The sequence below is a fragment of the Chiloscyllium punctatum genome, chromosome 3 (genome assembly GCF_047496795.1).
Source record: "Chiloscyllium punctatum isolate Juve2018m chromosome 3, sChiPun1.3, whole genome shotgun sequence".
Lineage (NCBI taxonomy): Eukaryota > Metazoa > Chordata > Chondrichthyes > Orectolobiformes > Hemiscylliidae > Chiloscyllium > Chiloscyllium punctatum.
The window spans coordinates 16,413,344-16,433,697 of NC_092741.1; the positions used below are offsets into that span (position 1 = coordinate 16,413,344).

Genomic DNA, 20,354 nt, shown 5'->3' on the forward strand with positions numbered 1-20,354 from the left:
TTTTTTATAATTTACTTGCTGCATCTGCATGCTAAATCTTTGTGATCCATGCACTGGGACACCTCAATCCCTTTGCATCTCTCACCATTTAGATAATGTTTTTTTATTCTTCCTGCCAAAATGAGAAATGTCACATTTTCCCAAATTGCACACCATTTGTCCACTCAAAATCTACATTTATCCTTCGGTCCTCTTCACAACTTACTTTTCTACTTGCCTTTGTGTCATCAGCAAATTTAGCAACCATACTTTTGATACTTCATTTATCATTTGTAAAAGTTGTAAAACATTGAGGGCCCAGCATTGATGCCTTCATGTTATGAAGATTTAGGTATACTATACCTCAAGAGTTAAAATTGAGCAGAACGACCTGACAACACCAAGTGTTCTGAACAAGATCAATGTAATATGTGGTCCAGTAGCTAAGGTAGCTGGTTGAATTAGGCCAGTTTAAATTATACCCCCCACACAAAAACAAAAGACTGCAATCAAGTTTGAATTTAGTATATTGACAATATTAAAAGCCAATGACACAATCCGATGCTTTGGGGGTATAAGACCAGAAAAAATTTGAACAGTTAGAGAATTGCCAAAAGACCAAACAGATATAGGCTGCTAGTCAGAACTCTCAGGAGGTACTTGTCTAGAAGTGGAGTTTGCACACTGACCTGTAGGGCAAATCTACCAAGGAAGATAAAGAGAAGATTTGACTGCTGACTGGTTTTGAAATGTGAATTTTTCAGTAAATCTTAAGTCAGTGGTTTTATCAGGTTAGTATTATAGAACGAAGAGTAAAAGACAGGTTAGAGGAAGGAGTTATAAAATAGTTGTTAGTTAGTTATTCTCTGTTATACTTTAATAAAAGTTGTTAATTTGTACTTTAAATAGTTCATGGCCTCTCGAATTTTAACTACACACTGTAGATTACTACACAGGATAAATCTTTTCTGTGTTGCTGGTTAAAATTAACCATGAGCATAGCATTCAGCACATGAATTTATACTTTTTACCAATCTGAAAAGGTCCATTTACGTCTCCTGTCAAGTTCTCTTACAATAAAGACTAACATTATATTAGCCTTCCAAATAAATTAAAAATGAAGAATTGATAAGATTTGCATGGCAGTGGCTGGGATACCATTAATTGCTCCATATAAAGATAGATTGTGCTGAACATGGGACTCAAGGCACCTCTTTAAAATCCCACTCTAACACTTTCTTAGTGAAATCGAGTACAAACTAATCATTTAGGTCTGTCATTTTGTATTCACCATTATAAATTCACTTGACTGACTAATAGATCCATGTTCATTTCAGCCAAATACTTCCTCCTTATGAACCTATACAAGCATTTAAGAGAGTGTTTTTATGCTTTTTTTCTAGTTTCAATTCATATTCTATTTTCCCTTTCCTTATCAATTTACTGATCTTCTTCTGCTGTTTTCTGGGAACATCCAATCATATAATTACTGCGATTTCAGGCAACCTTCCAGGCTTTTACAAATCTTATTTACTCTGAACATCCTTTGCCAGTTACAGTTGTGCTTTTTTCAGTTTTGCAACTTGAAGCAACATGTAGTCACTATAAATTATAGAAACATAGAAAATAGAACATATAACAGCTACAAATATTGAAACAGAAACAGGAGACAAACATTTGGCCTTTCCACACTCAGTAATCTAATCTAAAAAAAGCCTACTTCACCATTCAACGTAATCATAGTTGGTCATCTAAGTTAGAACCCTGTTCCCACTTTCTCCCTGAACCCTTCGGTCCTTCTCATCCAAAGAACCATATCTAAATCTTGTTTAAAGATTTCGTACTTTGGTTTCAACTGTTTTTTTGAAACAGAATTCCAAAGGCCCACCACTCTCTAGGTAAAGAAATTTCTCATCTCAGTCCTACATGACCTACCCTGTAACCCTAAGTGTAACCTTTGCTTCTGAACTCTCTGGTCATAGCATCATAGAGATATGTAGCATGGAAACAGACCCTTCAGTCCAACTCATCCATGCCTACTAGATATCCTAGGTAAACATAGTGCTATTTGCCAGCATTTGGCTTGTATCCCTCTCAACCCTCCCCATTCACATATCCATCCAGCTGCCTTTTAAACACTAATTGTACCAGCACTTCCTCTGGCAGCTCGTTCCATTCGTGCACCACTCTGCGAGAAAAAGCTGCCCCTTAGGTCCCTTCTAAATCTTTCCCCTCACCTAAAATTCATGCCCTCTAGTTTTGGACATCCCCACCCCAGGGATAAGATCTTCACTATTTACCCTATCCATGCCCCTCATGATTTTATAAACCTCTATAAAAGGTCACCACTCAGCCTCCGACACGGAAGGAAAATAGCCCAAGCCTATTCAGCCTCTCCCTAAACCCTCCAAACCTGGCAACATCCTTGTAATCTTTTCTAAACCCTTTCAAGTTTGGCAACATCTTTCCTAAAGCAGGCAGACCACAATTGCACACAATATTCCAACAGTGGCCTAACCAATGTTCTACACAGCTACAACATGACATCCCAACTCCTATACTCAATGCACTGAACAATAAAGGCATAGTTTGCACTTGTAATATCAGGTGGTCTGTCATGTTGAATGAGTCATTGAAGAACATAAGAACTAGAAGCAGGACTGACTAGGCTGTCCAGCCCTTCAAGCCTACTCTGCCATTAAATGCAATCATAGCTAATCTTTTCATGGACTCAGCTCCACTTAACCACACTCTCACCGTATCCCTTCATTCATTTATTTTTCAAAAAAGTATCTGCCTTAGCTTTAAAAAGTGTTTACTAAGGTAGCATCAACTACTTCCCTGGGCAAGTAATTTCATCGATTAACAACCCTCTGAGTTACAAAGTTCCTTCTCAATTCAATCCTAAATCTGCTCCCTGTAACCTTGAAGCTATGCTCTCTTCTAACTTCACCTGCTAGTAGAAACATCCCATCTACTATTTTAAATCGATTCCCTTCATAACTGTGTTTCTATAAGATCCCGTCCTCATTCTTCTGAATTCCAATGAATATAATCCCATTCTACTCAGTCTCTCCTCATATGCCAACCCTCTCAACTTCAAGTTGACCTAGTGAACCTACTCTACACCCCTCCAGTTGCCAATATATCCTTTCTCATGTAAGGAGACCAAAACGCCTTGTACAGCTATAACATTACCATTCTGCTTTTAGCAATGCCCTTTTACAATGAAGGGCAAAATTCCATTTGCCTTAATTACTTGTTGGACATGCAGAACAACCTTCTGTGATTCATATTGTTGATGTGCTCAGCAGTTACAATATCTTGTACAATCTAATATTCAAAATTAGCCTTTGGAGGTGCATTTAGTTGGTAGAGCAGTCTCAGGGAGTAAGTGAAAGATCTTTTTCCTTACTAGGGCTGCCAGCACAACAGAAACATCCTTTTCATCTGAAGAACCCCAGTGACAGAATCAAGATCAGAATCAAGATCAGAATCAAACATGCTGTTCACAGTTTAGATGAGAGTTGTGACTTGCAGATTGTTGTAAGGTCACTGTAGAAAATGGCTATCCTTAGCCAGTTTCAATGCAGTTCAAAACCCAGGAGAAAAAGTGAGGACTGCAGATGCTGGAGTTCAGAGTTCAGCAAGTAGTGCTGGAAAAGCACAACAGGTCAAGCAGCATCCGAGGAGCAGGAGAATCAATGTTTCGGGAGCATAAGCCCTTCAGCAGACTGATGATACAGTAGGCAGCATGTTAGTCTCAATCTGAAGGTCCAGAGTTTAAAACCAAACATGGCTGCTATCACAGACTGTGAAATCATGCTTTTATATTAAGTATTAGATTAGCATAAATCTATCCTTTGTCATTTCGCAAGATAACTCCAAGTCTCAGCTCCTGAATTGAATGGTTACTATTTTCCATGTTCAGTAAAATAGGAAATACCTGCAAGGAAGCCACTGTCAATGAGTTTCTGTTTCCAGTTAGCAGTAGAATATTGGGACATGCATTTAAAACTGAAATGTGAAGGAATCACTTATCTAAATATAATAAATGTCTGGAATTCTTGACTATAGGAAACTATGGGGGCTAGATCATTGAATGTATTTAAAACAGCAAGGAGTCAAGTACTCTGAGCTGACACAAAACAGGAGTTAAGTTCTTGGACAGCTCAGCCATGAAGCTATTGAAATGCAGGGCAGGCTAGACTCAAATGGCTACTCTTACAGTTCTTATATTTTAATGTATATTTGTAGAAGTGCTTATTGAATTTATAACATTTGATCTTTCTTAAGTACAGTCTGGTTTCATCAACTGGCTAATGGTAGCTGAATCACAAGAGAAGTCAGAAGACATTTTGGAAGTTTTTTAAAAAAAAGACTGAGTCCATTTTAAAAAAGCAATTAGAATTTGTTACAAAATCAACATTATTGTACATATGTGACAAGTATATATGAAACACACTGTAGAAACTCACCTTGGTTCCTTTGACAGTACTATATGTACAAAGTGTGTGATTTCTATTACCAAAGGAGAAGAGCAGGAGGCTGGAAGAATATAGCAAGCCACGCAGCATCAGAAAGTCAAGCAATCAGCATTTCAGGTATAACCCTTTTTCAGGGCTAGGCTTGAAGGAGAGGGGCAGTAGATACATGAGAATACCAGACTCATGATTATCTGGTTCAGAAGCTTAACTATGTTAGTTGATTCAGTTGAGTCGATTGATTACTTAGGTCAGTTGAGTGGATAAAGCTTTTTTAACTAACTCAGTTGAAAAGGTTAAAGTGATTGAACACTTCATTAACCCAACTGTGTCAGCTGGACTAGTTTGTTAACCTAGTTGAGAGTTAATAGTGTCATTTAACTGGGTTCAGCTGTTTGAATTGAGCTAACTCAGTTTGTTAATGGAGTTCAGCTATTTAGATATTGTAATTAAATGAACTCAGTTGGAAAACTCACGTAATTTGGTTAATTTACTTATACAGATATACAGGACAAAAACAGACCTCTCAGTCTAACTCATTAATACCAACCAGATCGTCAAAATTAATCTAGTCCCATTTGCCAGCGCTTGGCCTACATCCCTCTATGCCCAACTGGATGCCTTTTAAAATTTTGCAATTGTGCCAGCCTCCACCACTTCTTCCAGCAGTTCATTCTACACTCAAACCATCCTCTGCCTGAAAACATCGTGCCTTAGATCCCTTTTACATCTTTCCCCTCTCACCCTAAATGTAGGCCCTCTAGTTCCAGACTCTCCCACTCCAGGGGAAAATAAAAACTTTGTCTATTCACCCTATCCATACCCCTTGTGATTTTAAAAATCTCTATAAAGGTCACCGCTCAGCCTCTGACACTCCAGCGAAAATGGCTCCAGCCTATTTAGCCTCTCCCTGTTGCTCAAACCCTCCAATCCTGGCAACATCCTTGTAAATCTTTTCTGAACACTTTCAAATTTCTCACTATTCTAAAAGTAGTCTTATCAATGTCCTAAACAACTACAACATGACCCCCCCCAATCCCTATACTCCATCCTCTGACCAATACAGGAAAGCATGCTAAACTCCTCCTTCACCATCCTATCTTTCAAGAAACTATGAACCTGCACTCCAAGATCTCTTTGTTCAGCAACATTCCCCAGGACCCTACCATTAAGTGTATAAGTCCTGCATTTGCCTTTCTGAAGGGGAGCACCTCCGACTAATCTAGCTGAATGAGTTAACTCAGCAGTTTCCTGGTGAAACTAGGTTAAAAAATCACACAGCACCAGTTTATAGTCCAACAGGTTTAATTGGAAACACCAGCTTTTGGAGTACTGCTCCTTCGTCAGGTGGTTGTGGAGTGTAAGATTATAAAACAGAATTTATAGCAAAAGTTTACAGTATGATGTAACTGAAATGTTGAGTTTCTCATCTGTTAGAATGACCATCTTGGTTTCAGTTCTTTCATATGTAAATCACAAAACATTTTTTTAAAAGTTACATTCTCAAGTGAATTTTAACAATTAGTGTCTGCCTCCCCAGATAATGTATTGAAGGTGTGAGCTCCCCTGTGTGATACTGTCTGTTTCACAATGTTTAGACTGATTCTAATCTAAAAAAATGAATTTATAAAAACTTACATGGATTCATGCAGTTTTTGAGCAAAGTAAAATGTAACTCTGCAAGGACAAATTCACTCCACAAACTTTTATGTGTAAATCTGTGAAGAGCAGGGGAGTGAGTATAAATGAGTACAAGTCTGCGAGAGTGTGTATGTATGAGTGTGTGGTGAAAAGTGCAATGGGGTCACCTGTAGTGTGATATGAACCCAAGCCAGCCCCAGTGGTACCAAACTTGGCTATCAGCCTCTGCTCAGCCACTTTTCATTGCTGCCTGTCCCGAAGTCTGCCTTGGAGGATGGCCACCCGGAAGTGGATCTCAACTACAGGGAGATGCTGAAAAGGCTGTTTTCGCTGGAGCGTCGGAGGCTGAGGGGTGAACTTATAGAGGTTTACAAAAGTATGAGGGGCATGGATAGGATAAATAGACAAAGTCTTTTCCCTGGGGTCAGGGATTCCAGAACTAGAGGGCATAGGTTTAGGGTGAGAGGGGAAAGATATAAAAGAGAGCTAAGGGGCAACTTTTTCACACAGAGGGTGGTACGTGTATGAAATGAGCTGCTCGAGGAAGTGGTGGATGCTGGTACAATTACAACATTTAAGAGGCATTTGGATGGGTATATGATTAGGAAGGGTTTGGAGGGATATGGTCCGGGTGCTGGCAGTGGAACTAGATTGGGTTGGGATATCTGGTTGACATGAACAGGTTGACCGAAGGATCTGTTTTCATGCTGTACATCTCTATGACTCTAAGCCTGAGGTCAAATGTCCTGGACCGCTGAAGTGTTCTCTGACTGGGTGGGAACACTCCTGTCTGTTGATTGTTCTGCGGTTTCTATTCATTCATTGCCACAGCCTGTCAGTCTCACCAATGTACCATGCCTCTCGGCATCCTTGCCTGCAGTGTATGAGATAGACAATGTTGACTGAGTCACATGAGTACCTGCCACATACATGATGGGAGGCATCGCCATGCGTAAAATCACCACTACTCGTTACACCAGCATCTCCAAATCGTGGAAACCAACATGGTCATTCAAACAGATGAGAGACTTAAACAATCCAGGTCTTTTTCAATATATAATTTCAGTTACATCGCCCTGTAAACCCTTGCTATAAATTCTGAGTCTTACCATCTTATGCTCCACAACCACCTGATGAAGGAACAGTGCTCTGAAAGCTGGTGCTTCCAATTAAACCTGTTGGACTATAACCTGGTGTTGTGCGATTTTTTACTTTGGACACCTCAGTCGAACACCAGCACCTCCAAATCATGGTGAAACTAGTTAGTTAATTGGGTTAATGAGCTAAGTCAGTCAGTTAACTTGAAGTTTGTTAATTAAATTTAGTCAAGTGAGCTAACATAGTTGCCTAATTTGATGAAGCTGGTTAGTTGATTTAGTCAAGTAAGCTCGGTGAAACTGGCTAGTTCAGTGAGATAAGACGGAGATGGCGAAGTTCGTGACAGGAAGAATGGGGTCGAGAAACTTATCAGCCACGCCTGAATAGCGGAGCAGACTGGATGGGCTGAACGGCCTAATTCCCGCTTCCCCCGACCCGCGCGTGCAGGATGAAGCCGTTGGTTGACGTCACTGGAAGAGGACGGCGCGCGGGGGCGGGAGCTGTCTCGAGCTGCGGCTCCTTAAAGCGGAGCGGCTTCGGGGGAGACTTTCAGGAGGAGGGACGGGCTTCGGGCTTTAAGGAGGTTATTGTTGTCGCTGTAAACTGCTGCTTTAGTCTGGGTTTACATTTTCCCAGGTTATCCGGCAGCATGTTCAGCTGGCTGGGGGCGCATGACCGCGGCAAGAAGGATCCCGAGGTATTTCAGACGGTGACGGACGGCCTGAAGAAGCTCTACAAAAGCAAGCTGCTTCCCCTGGAGGAACATTACCGCTTCCACGAGTTCCACTCGCCCGCCCTGGACAATGCGGATTTCGACAACAAGCCCATGCTGCTGCTGGTCGGTCAGTACTCCACCGGCAAGACCACCTTCATCAGGTGAGCACACACCAGCCGGACCCTCACTCACTGTCACCCCCCTGGGTGAGAGGGAGAGGGTATTGCACAGGGGAATCAGGCTGCACTGACCCTCACTCACTGTACCCCCCTGGGTGAGAGGGAGAGGGTATTGCACAGGGGAATCAGGCTGCACTGACCCTCACTCACTGTACCCCCCCCCCCCTCCTGCTGCCATGAGTGAAATCTGTCCCCAGGATGGGAATGTTGCTGTTTGGAGAAACCAGATTCCCCCCTGTGTTCATCTTGCCCAGGGTAGAGGTCTCACTGAAGAGAGAAATGGCTTTTTGCATCTGACCTTTTATCTGTATTTAATATACACAGGGAATAGAATCAGACAGCAAGAACGCAGGCATTTTGGTCAAACTCCTCTGTTGATCAGGCATCCCAATCTGATCCCATTTGGTCCATATCCCTCTTGAGTCCTTCCTATTTGTGTTACAGCTTGGCTTGATTTAGTTCTGGATTAATGGTGCTGGAAGAGCACAGCAGTTCGGGCAGCATCCAAGGAGCTTCGAAATCAACGTTTCGGGCAAAAGCCCTTCATCAGGAATAAAGGCAGTGAGCCTGAAGCGTGGAGAGAGAAGCTAGAGGAGGGTGGGGGTGGGGAGAAAGTAGCATAGAGTACAATGGGTGAGTTGGGGAGGGGATGAGGGTGATCGGTCAGGGAGGAGAGGCTGGAGTGGATAGGTGGAAAACGAGATAGGCAGGTAGGACAAGTCATGGGGACAGTGCAGAGCTGGAAGTTTAGAACTAGGGTGAGGTGGGGGAAGGGGAAATGAGGAAGCTGTTGAAGTCCACATTGATGCCCTGGGGTTGAAGTGTTCCGAGGAGGAAGATGAGGTGTTCTTCCTCCAGGCGTCTGGTGAGGGAGCGGCGGTGAAGGAGTCCCAGGACCTCCATGTCCTCGGCGGAGGGGGAGTTGAAATATTGGGCCACGGGGTGGTGTGGTTGATTGGTGCAGGTGTCCCGGAGATGTTCCCTAAAGTGCTCTGCTAGGAGGCACCCAGTCTCCCCAATGTAGAGGAGACTGCATCGGGACCAACGGATACACTGAACCGAGGTTCTGCTCAAGAAAAAGGAGGCATATGTCAGACTAAGCCAGTTGGAGTCAAGTGAATCCTGAGAGAGGTAGAAGAGCGGTGAGAATATCTTCAAGAGGGAAATCAGAAAGAACATGAGGTAGCTTTGAATAGTTATGGAGAATCTGAAGAGGCTGAGTACACGAAAGGCAGAAGAGAAACTAGGGGGAAGAATTGCTCTCACTGAAGAGCAATGTGACTCCTGTCTGGAACCCCACAAGATGGGTGAGATACTAAATGAATATCTCGCACCCTCTCCACGGTAAATAATGACATGGACGCTGTGGTACTTGTAGGAAACGAAATAGTGATTGTATTGAAAAGTCTTCATCCAAGATAAGGGGAGATGCTGGAAGTCTATCAAGGTAGATAAATTGCCAGTATTTCCCAAGCATTGTAGCAAGCCAGGTAAGATTACTTGGCCCCTTTTTTTAATTTTCTTAGATATTTGTCATTGACAGCCACGTGAACTAATGGAAGACTGAAGGTTGGCTAATGTGCTATTGCTTAAGGCTATAAGCAAAGCCTGGCAACTATAGACTGGTGAGCCTGACCAGTGGTCAGCGCTATTCTCTCTGGTTACTGTTTTGTCCTGAATATTTGTAGAGTACCTTTGGATTTCCCTTAACCCTATTTGCCAAAGGTATTTCATGTCTCATTTTTTTTGCCTTCCTGATTTCCCTGTTCAGTGTAACAGGCAATAGAAATATACTTTTCTAGGGATTCACTTTAACTCGACTATCTATACCTTGACATATGCTTCCTTTTTGTCCAAATTCTTTCTCAGTCATCCAGCATTCCTTCCACCTACCAGCTTTGCCCTTCACCCTAACAAGAACATAGTGTCTCTGGATGTTATTTTGCTTTTGAAGGCTTCCCATTTTCCAGATGTCTCTTCACCTGTAAACATCTGCCCCAATCAACTTTTGAAAGATCTCTCCCCATACTGTCAAAATTGGCCTTCCTCCAATTTAGTACTTCAGCTTTTAGATCGGTCTATCCTTATCATTATTTCAAAACTCACAGAATTATGGTCACTAGTCCCATAATGTTCCCCCAACTACAGCTGTTACTCACCCTGCCTTATTTCCCAAGAGTAGGTCAAGTTGTACACCTTTTTTCTCTAGAGGTGCACATATAAACATTCAAATTTTCTTGTGCACTAAACAAATTCTGTGCCCCCGCCCCAGCCCCAGCCCCAGCCCCAGCCCTAGTCCCAGTTGATGTTTGTTCTTTCCCCTACCATAAGTACCCTATTACTGTTGCAGATAACAGAGGTTTCCTTACAAGTTTGTTTCTCAATTTCCCTCTGAGTATTGTATTATAGACACCGCCCCCCCCCCCCCCCCCCCCCCCCCCCCCCCCCCAAATAAAGAATCACTGATTGAAGAAATGATCTATCCTAGTATGGATTCCTGTTAATAGGCAGTTTGTTCACAGGCTTCTTGCATGGAGTGAAGAAGCTACTACTTTAGAGACCGTGTGTGCTTGTGTTTTTCTAACTATTGGGTAAGCATTCTCAGGATGATACATTGCAACACTGTCTCCTGTTCAATTCCTACGCAGGAGAGAAATCACTGATATCATGACTTTTATGAAAAATAAAATTTCCATAGTTCAGTTAAATGAATGTGGTGAAGTATTGAAGATTTTAAGAGGAATAATTCCACTACTTCAGAGAAGGAGTCTGCATTAAATGGAGAGCACTTGGCCTATTGTATACCTGAAATACACAGACAAACAGACATTGGAGATGAAGTCAAATAGTGTGTGGGGAATGGCTTTCAGTCCAGCAATATTCTGGGTGCAGTCACACTAACATCTTGTGCAGTTCCAGAACCTCCTCCCAGATTTGAACCAGCATTTTGTTTGGAATAAATATATTAAAAATGCCATTTGCTGTACCCATTTTGTTTCCTGCATCAAAGCACAGTTTCACATTTCCTTGACTCTTAAACTCTCTTGGGATCTTTAGTTTGAATTTGGGGTGGATGTGAAGGGATAGGAGAACTTGAGCTGGTTTAGGCTGCCATAAACAGGTTTCCCTGTTGCTGTTCTCTACAGTAATTTTTAAAATTCAGATGGTGAGTCCCACTATCTTGTCAACAAATGACTGGGACAGACGAGCCAAAGAGGAATTCAACAAAAGCTGTAACGCAATGAACCCACTGTTGTTGCGCTCATCCTCTTGCAGCCCGACAATGGAACCTGACCAAGTTTACTGACAAACTAGTGTTTAATTGATTATGACTAAACTAAAACCAACATATTAATCAGTGTATTCAGTCTGCAATATTACATTGACTACAAATGACTAGAGCAATGTAATACATTTAGTCACCATGGGATTGACTCCGCTCATTCACCAAGATACATTGTTGGACTTGACCCTTGGAAATGAGTTAGGCCAACTTGGATGAAGTGGTAGTAGGAGACAGGAGACCATGATCATTGGAGCTGGTGCTACAAGATGGTGTTGGAGAATGACATGCAGCAATTCAGGGTGAGAAAAACATTTGACAAGAAAGCTGGTCAGATTGACTGGAACAAAGAGGATGGCAGGAAAACCAGGAACTGAAATGGGCTACCTTCCAAAAAGAGATGGTTGAGGTCCAGTTAAAGTATGTTCCCTCCAAACAGGAGAAGGTAGGACAAAAATCGAGTCCCTTAATCAGAAAGGAGGTAGAAAGCAACATTGGCAAGAAAAGTGCTTCTAAATAAGGTGTATGGCAGAAAATACAGTTAAGAAGCTGTTGGCATATTAAAAGTTCAGAGGTGAGGCAAAAAAAAGCACATTATGACAAAAACTAGCAGCTAACAAAGAGGAATCCCGCTCTTCAATAGAGAGATAAGAAATCAAGGAAGAATAGAACCGATTAGAGACCAGAAAGAGGATTTACAAGGAGGGAGGTGGTATGGCTAAGGTGTGAAATGAACACTTTGCATCTATCTTTAATAGAAGAGGAGGATGTTGCCCAGGCCATGGTGACAGAGGAGGGAACATGGTCACAAGAGGGTTCAAATAGGGACAGGGGATACAAGCTGTCGTTAATATCTGGTCCTTTTGATTTGAATTAGTTTTTCTGTGAAGCGGTACAGACACCAGAGATTGCCACTGTACTGGAAAGACTAGGAAAGTAGATTAAACCTTTGGGAGGTGCTGCCATATAGAGAATGATGCACCCACCAACAGATTCTGGGGCAACTTCCGTGCAGTTAAGTCTATTGAATGGACTCTCTGCTCCAATGATGCTGAGTGTGCTGCATCGCACAGGGCGTACAAGAGAGATCAATGTTACCTGTAGTCCTCCGTCTAAATATCTTGTTCTGAGCCTTGCTGTGATATGCCTGTAGTGCTCATAAACAAAGCTCTTCATTGTACTTTGTACACATGCCAATAAATCAATTACCTGGATCCAGCAGTTTTCTGAACCTCCACTCATCTGAGTAACACTGAACTGAATTGAGAAACAACCTTTCTCCTCATCCCTTCTACTATGTCCAGTGTCTGATTATCAGGAAAAGGGAATATTCTATTGCCCATGTAGAGAGTGGAGTTTTCATCCTGACCTGTTGTTCCTTACAACAGTAACCAGTGTTCACCGCTTCTACTCTCTTCCCTCTTTCTGGTTCCTGGGCCACTCCAATTCAAATTTGAGGTGTCTATAGTGTGACTGGGAACTCATGACGAATTCTAAATGCATGAGGAATGTGTCTGGCACTTTGTGGTTCCACTTAGAAGATCCTTCCCCCTCCAGACTCCACTCCACACCCATCTTCTTCCTCTCACCTACCCCTCCTGTTCCTGAGCCTCCATGCAAGCTCCCATTTTCCTGCCCCCTTTCATTGTGCTGCAGAGTTCAACAAGTGCAACCTCTGACCTCTGACACAAGAGCACAAAGGTGACTGTTGTATGTCACTTTTAAATAAACATCAGGTGCCTCGTGATTCTCGTGTGTAACTACCTTTCAGATGAAGGTGGGACATCATTACAAAAGGGGCTCACTATAATGAGTAATGATGGGATACAAATCAGTTTCCTGCTCACAAGAACTCATCTTGGAATGGAGAATTTTTAGTACCTATCTCATTACATTAGCCTGTGGCCATGTTTCCCACTCCTTCAGAGCTCATGAAATTTCCTTGAGTGTGATCAGGTTCACCCAGTAAATGTCTTGTTCTTCCTGCAGCTCCCAGTGTGTTTTTGAATGTTAACTCCATTATAGAGTTGAAATGATAAATCCATTATAGAGAACTGGCGACAAAACAAATAACATACAGGAGTTCTTCCAGATGCTGTGATGAAAGACTCAATTTTTAGAAATGGTGAACACAGTCTGTTTAAACACTTTTTCCAGTAACTAAATAATTCAGTGTGGAACTCGCTCAGAATGAGTGTGTTAGAGAATGATTTGAAATCTGACCACTGGATGATTTCACATGTAACAACTTCAGTACTTTGTGGTCTGCAACATATCCTAATTACAATGAACTAACTCATCTACAGAGTGGTCATTCTGGAATTATATCTGGCACCAGATCCTTCTTAATCCCCATGTGGGAATAAATCATTTTTAACAATTACAACAGAGAAATTTTGCTGTCGTGATTAATCTTTGTTTCCCAATGAAAGACATGGCACCCATGGACAATTGGCTTTCACCCCTGTAAGTACTGTTTGGAGACTTTAAGCTCATGTCACAAAAATGTCCAGAAATTGGTCAGAAATGAATCTGAAACTATCCAATAATTTGGATTTGAAGAGGAATCCTCATTACAAAGACTATTAAAATGAACAAGCAGTCAGAACTGCTCTGTCAGGGACAGATCAACCAGAGCTGGAACCAAATTCTGGTTATTGTGTGGCTGGAAAACCACATAGTTCTTCCATATTGGGTTGAGGGAGTGGAGAGGAACATGGCAGATGGAACAGGATTTTGGGAAATGTGATGGGAGCAAAATATGGACCAAATAAACAAGTGGAATGTTTTGAATTGGTGAGTGACTGGAAAATGTTGGTGTTCAGAATGGCGTGAATGTCCTTTTTTGTGAACCGTAGAAAGTTAATGGACAGGTTCAGCAAGCTATTAGAGAAACAAATTATATTGTATCCTTTTGTTACGACAAGAGTGGAGAGTAAAGAAAGTTTGCATCAATTGTAGCGGGGATAGGCTCCAGGGGAGTGGGGGGTGGTATATTGTCAGGTAAGTGAGAAAAAGCTTGGCCTCCATCAAGGGGCCAGTTTGTAGTTGGGGAAATGTTGGTTCAGCTGGGACAAATTTGGAGGGGAGTGGGGCTGATGGATCTGGTGGGGTTGAGAGGAAGGTGGTGATGTGTTGAAGAGGCAGTGTCAGGTTCAGAGGTTCAAGGAATGGGGTGTGGTGCTCCCAGGTCTGGAAGAAGTCTGTTCTACCTGGGTCACTTTGGGTGGGGTTTCACACTATTGAGGTGGGGGGGTTGGAGCTGTGTATTGTGTGGTGAAGGAGAAATGCAGGTGGTTGTCAATTCTAATCCTGTTGGCAGGATTAGGGGGTGTCTGTTCAGGGGCAGCTTTTGGTTGTAATGGAGTTGGGTCGAAATAAGGTTTCAAGCCTAGGCAAAAGGAGGGGTTGTTCTTTTGCTGGTGATGGATTGGCGGGAAGTGTCAGTTCCAATGGGACTGTGGTAGTGAAGGAGAGTAGTGGGTCAGTAATGAGGTATTGGCAGACTCCTGGGATTGGTGGGGAGTTGAAGGTATTTTGGGTCCAGCTGGGTCAGTTTGTCCAGTCTGCCTGGGTCATGTCGGGGATGTTATCGGGGTCAAGGGGAACAGCGGAAGTTGTTAGTGACAATGACTGGTTCACAAATGGTGTTTTGAGGCCAACTTTGTTACTGAGGCTGAATAATTTTGAATGAAGAGGAAATGCTGTATTCTTGGTTAGGGATATAATGACTGACTGTCAGTAGATGGCAGTATTTATAAACAGGATTGAAAATGTGTTGCTGGAAAAGCACAGCAGGTCAGGCAGCATCCAAGGAGCAGGAGAATCGACGTTTCGGGCATGAGCCCTTCTTCAGGAATGAGGAAACTGTGTCCAGCAGGCTAAGATAAAAGGTAGGGAGGAGGGACTTGGGGGAGGGGTGTTGGAAATGCGATAGGTGGAAGGAGGTTACGGTGAGGGTGATAGGCCGGAGTGGGGGTGGGGACAGAGAGGTTAGGGAGGTGGTGCTGAGTTCGAGGGTTGGGACTGAGACAAGGTGGGGGGAGGGGAAATGAGGAAACTGGAGAAATCTGACTTCATCCCTTATGGTTGGAGGGTTCCTGGGCGGAAGATGAGGCGCTCTTCCTCTAGCCGTCGTGTTGCTATGGCCTGGCGATGGAGGAGTCCAAGGACCTGCATGTCCTTGTTGGAGTGGGAGGGGGAGTTGAAGTGTTGAGCCACGGGGTGGTTGGGTTGGTTGGTCCGACTGTCCCAGAGGTGTTCTCTGAAATGTTCCGCAAGTAGGCGGCCTGTCTCCCCAATATAGAGGAGGCCACATCGGGTGCAGCGGATGCAGTAAATGATGTGTGTGGAGGTTCAGGTGAATTTGTGGCAGATATGGAAGGAATCCTTGGGGTCTTGGAGAAAAGTAAGGGGGGAGGTATGGGTGCAAGTTTTGCATTTCTTGCGGTTGCAGGGGAAGGTGCTGGGAGTGGAGGTTGGGTTGGTGGGGGAGTGTGGACCTGACGAGGGAGTGGCCTTTTCGTAACACTGATAGGGGAGGGAAGGGTCCGTTTAGAGATGGCGGAAAGGATGGAGGATGATACGATGTATATGGTGGTAGGTGAGGACCAGTGGGGTTCTGTCCTGGTGGTGATTGGAGGGGCGGGGCTCAAGGGCGGAGGAGCGGGAAGTGGAGGAGATGCGGTGGAGAGCATCGTCGATCATGTCTGGGGGGGAAATTGCGGTCTTCGAAGAAGGAGGCCATCTGGGTTGTATGGCATTGGAGCTGGTTCTCCTGGGAGCAGATGCGGCGGAGACGAAGGAATTGGGAACATGGGATGGCATTTGTACAGGAGGCAGGGTGGGAGGAGGTGTAGTCTAGGTATCTGTGGGAGTCGGTAGGTTTATAGTAAATGTCAGTGTTGATTCGGTCACCCGAGATAGAAATGGAGAGGTCTAGGAAGGGGAGGGAGGAGTCTGAGATGGTCCAGGTAAATTTGAGGTCAGCGTGTAAGGTGTTTATAAAGTGGATGAACTGTTCAACCTCCTAGTGGGAGCACGAGGCAGCGCCGATACAGTCATCGATGTAGTGGAGGAAAAGGTGGGGGGTGGTGCCAGTGTAGCTGCGGAAGATGGACTGTTCCACATATCCTACGAAGAGGCAGGCATAGCTGGGGCCCATGTGGGTGCCCATGGCTACTCCTTTGGTTTGGAGGAAGTGGGATGATTGGAAAGAGAAGTTGTTCAGGGTGAGGACCAGTTCAGTCAGTTGGAGGGTGTCAGTGGAAGGGTACTGGTTGGTACGGCGGGAAAGGAAGAAGCGGAGGGCTTTGAGTCCTTCGTGATGGGGGATGGAAGTGTACAGGGACTGGATGTCCATGGTGAAGATAAGGCGTTGGGGACCGGGGAAGCGAAAATCATGGAGGTGGAGGGTGTGGGTGGTGTCCTGAATGTAGGTGGGTAGTTCTTGGACTAAGGGGGACAGGACTGAGTCGAGGTTTGCAGAGATGAGTTCGGTGGGGCAGGAGCAGGCTGAGACAATCGCCACCAGGACAGAACCCCACTGGTCCTCAACTACCACCCCACCAACCTCCATATACATCGTATCATCCGTAGTCATTTCTGCCACCTCCAAAAGGACCCCACCGCCAGGGATATATTTCCCTTCCCTCCCCTATCAGCATTCCATAAAGACCACTCCATCCGTGACTCCCTCGTCAGGTCCACACCCCCCATCAACCCAACCTCCACTCCTGGCACCTTCCCCTGCAATGGCAAGAAATGCAAAACTTGCACCCACACTCCCCCCCCCCCCCCCCCGCCCCCGACCTCCCTCCAAGGCCCCAAGGGATCCTTCCATATCTGCCACAAATTCACCTGAACCTCCACACACGTCATTTACTGCACCCGATGTGGCCCCCTCTATATTGGGGAGACAGGCTGCCTACTTGCGGAACGTTTCAGAGAATACCTATGGGACACCCGGACCAACCAACCCAATCACCCCGTGGCTCAACACTTTAACTCCCCCTCCCACTCCACCAAGGACATGCAGGTCCTTGGACTCCTCCATCGCCAGACCATAGCAACACAACAGTTGGAGGAAGCGCACCTCATCTTCTGCCTAGGAACCCTCCAACCACAAGGGATGAACTCAGATTTCTCCAGTTTCCTCATTTCCCCTCTTTCTCCTCCCCCACCCCCGACCTTCTCTTAGTCCCAACCCTCAAACTCAGTACCACCTTCCTAACCTGCAATCTTTTCTTCCTGACCTCTCTGTCCCCACACCCACTCCGACCTATCACCCTCACCTTAACCTCCTTCCACCTATCGCATTTCCAACGCCCCTCCCCAAAGTCCTCCCTCCTACCTTTTATCTTAGCCTGCTGGACGTGGCTAAGGGATTGGTGTGGGAAAGAGGGATTCCACTTCATGGGGCATTGGCATCAGTTTTGGAACAGGGGGGATCTGTACCGTTGGGACGGTCTCCACCTGAACCGATCAGGTACCAATGTTGTAGCGAAGAGGATAAATAGGGTGGTCAGTAGGACTTTAAACTTCTGAGTTGGGGGGAAGGGAAAGTGAAAGCGACAGGGAGTATGGAGGTAAATGGAAAGATAAGCAGCAGGATAGCATGTTTCCAGGCGGATTTAAAAATTGAGGCAGACTGAGAATGCAGAAAAAAGCAAGTTTAACTTTGGAATCATATGACTTCCAACATCTCTAATGATAAGGAAGTTAGCATTAAGGCACTTTACCTGAATGCTCGTAGCATTCATAACAAAGCCGATGAACTAATGGCACAGATAATAGTGAATGATTATGATGTAGTAGGCATCACAGAGACTTGGTTACAAGGGGGTCAGGACTGGCAGTTAAACCTCCATGGTTTTTCAACTTATCGAAAAGACAGAGAGGTGGGCAGAGGGGGTGGGGTTGCCTTGTTAGTTAAGAACAAAATTAAATCTATGGTATCGAATGACATAGCGTCTGATGATGTGGAGTCTGTGTGGGTGGAATTGAGGAACCACAAAGGCAAAAAAAACTTAATTGGAGTTGTGTACAGATCTCCTAACAGTGGTCAGGACCAGGGACGCAACATCTACCGGGAAATAGAGAAGGCATGTCAGAAAGGCAAGGTTACATTGATCATGGGAGACTTCAATATGCAGGTGGACTGGGTAAATAATGTTGCTAGTAGATCTAAAGAAAGGGAATTCATGGAATGCTTACAGGATGGCTTTTTGGAACAGCTTGTCATGGAGCCCACAAGAGAGCAGGCTATTCTGGACCTAGTGCTTTGCAATGAACCAGACTCTATAAAAGATCTTAAAGTAAGGGAACCCTTAGGAAGTAGCGACCATAATATGGTAGAGTTCAGTCTGGAGTTTGAAAGGGAGAAGGCAAAATCGGATGTAATGGTGTTACAGTTGAATAAAGGTAATTATGAGGGCATGAGAGAGGAACTGACTAAAATAGACTGGAAGCAGAGGCTAACCGGGAAGACAGTAGAGCAAAAATGGCAGGAGTTTGTAGGTATAATTGAGGACACTGTACAGAGGTTCATTCCCAAGAAAAGAAAGATTAACCGGGGAGGGATTAGACAACCTTGGCTGACAAAGGAAGTCAGGAAATGTATTAAAGAAAGAGATCCTATAAAGTGGCTAAGAACAGCGGGAAATCAGAAGATTGGGAAGGATACAAAAGCCAACAGAGGATAACAGAGTGTCATAAGAAATGAGAGGATCAAATATGAAGGTAGGCTAGCCAGTAATATTAGAAATAATAGTAAAAGTTTCTTTCAGTACATAAGAAACAAACGACAGGCAAAAGTAGACATTGGGCCACTTCAAACTGATGCAGGAAGCCTAGTGATGGGAGATAAGGAAAAAGCAGGAGAACTTAACAAGTACTTTGTGTCAGTTTTCACAGTGGAAGACAGGAGTAATATCCCAAAAATTAAAGGGTGTCACGGGGCTGAGTTGAGTATGGTTGCCATTACGAAATAGATAGTGCTAGAAAAGTTTAAAAGTCTTAAAATTGATAAATCTCCTGGCCCCGATGGGATACACCCTAGAGTTCTGAGAGGGGTGGCTGAGGAAATAGCAGAGGCATTGGTTGAGATCTTTCAAGAGTCACTGGAGTCTGGAAAGGTCCCGGATGATTGGAAGATGGCTGTTGTAACCCCCTTGTTCAAGAAAGGATCAAGGCAAAAGATGGAAAATTATAGGCCAATCAGCTTAACCTCGGTTGTTGGTAAAATTCTAGAATCCATCATTAAGGATGAGGTTTCTAAATTCTTGGAAGAGCAGAGTCTGATTAGAACAAGTCAACATGGATTTAGTAAAGGGAGGTCATGCCTGACAAACCTGTTGGAATTTTTTGAAGAGGTAACAAGTAGGTTAGACCAGGGAAACCCAGTGGATGTGGTCTATCTAGACTTTCAAAAGGCCTTTGATAAGGTGCCACACGGGAGGCTGCTGAGCAAGGTGAGGGCCCATGGTGTTCGAGTTGAGCTGCTGGGATGGATTGAGGATTGGCTGCCTAACAGAAGGCAGAGTTGGGATAAAAGGTTCTTTTTCAGAATGGCAGCCGGTGACGAGCGGTGTCCCGCAGGGTTCGGTGCTGGGGCCACAGCTGTTCGCATTATATATTAATGATTTGGATGAGGGAACCGGGGGCATTCTAGCGAAGTTTGCCGACGATACGAAGTTAGGTGGACAGGCAGGTAGTACTGAGGAAGTGGGGAGGCTACAAAAGGATCTAGACAGGTTGGGAGAGTTGTCCAGGAAATGGCTGATGGAATTTAACGTGAGCAAGTGCGAGGTCTTGCACTTTGGCAAAAAGAATAAAAGCATGGACTACTTTTTAAATGGTGAGAAAATTAATAAGGCCAAAGCACAAAGGGATCTGGGAGTGCTAGTCGAGGATTCTCTAAAGGTCAACATGCAGGTTGAGTCTGTGATTAAGAAAGCGAATGCAATGTTGTCACT

The 20,354-nt window shown here is 44.1% G+C and overlaps 2 protein-coding genes across 7 annotated transcripts in view; one reads left to right on the forward strand and one right to left on the reverse strand.

Annotated features, from left to right (window-relative positions):
* yipf3 (Yip1 domain family, member 3) overlaps window positions 1-20,354 on the reverse strand; it is a 788,655-nt gene that overhangs the window by 24,805 nt on the left and 743,496 nt on the right. The window lies entirely within an intron of this gene.
* LOC140456037 (EH domain-containing protein 3-like) overlaps window positions 7,636-20,354 on the forward strand; it is a 105,815-nt gene continuing 93,096 nt past the window's right edge. For all 6 annotated transcript variants that reach the window (XM_072550701.1, XM_072550703.1, XM_072550704.1 and 3 more), the window contains exon 1: window positions 7,636-8,078. In XM_072550701.1, coding sequence (XP_072406802.1) covers window positions 7,651-8,078 — 428 coding nt within the window. In that variant the 5' untranslated portion in view covers window positions 7,636-7,650. The remainder of the gene's footprint in view (window positions 8,079-20,354) is intronic.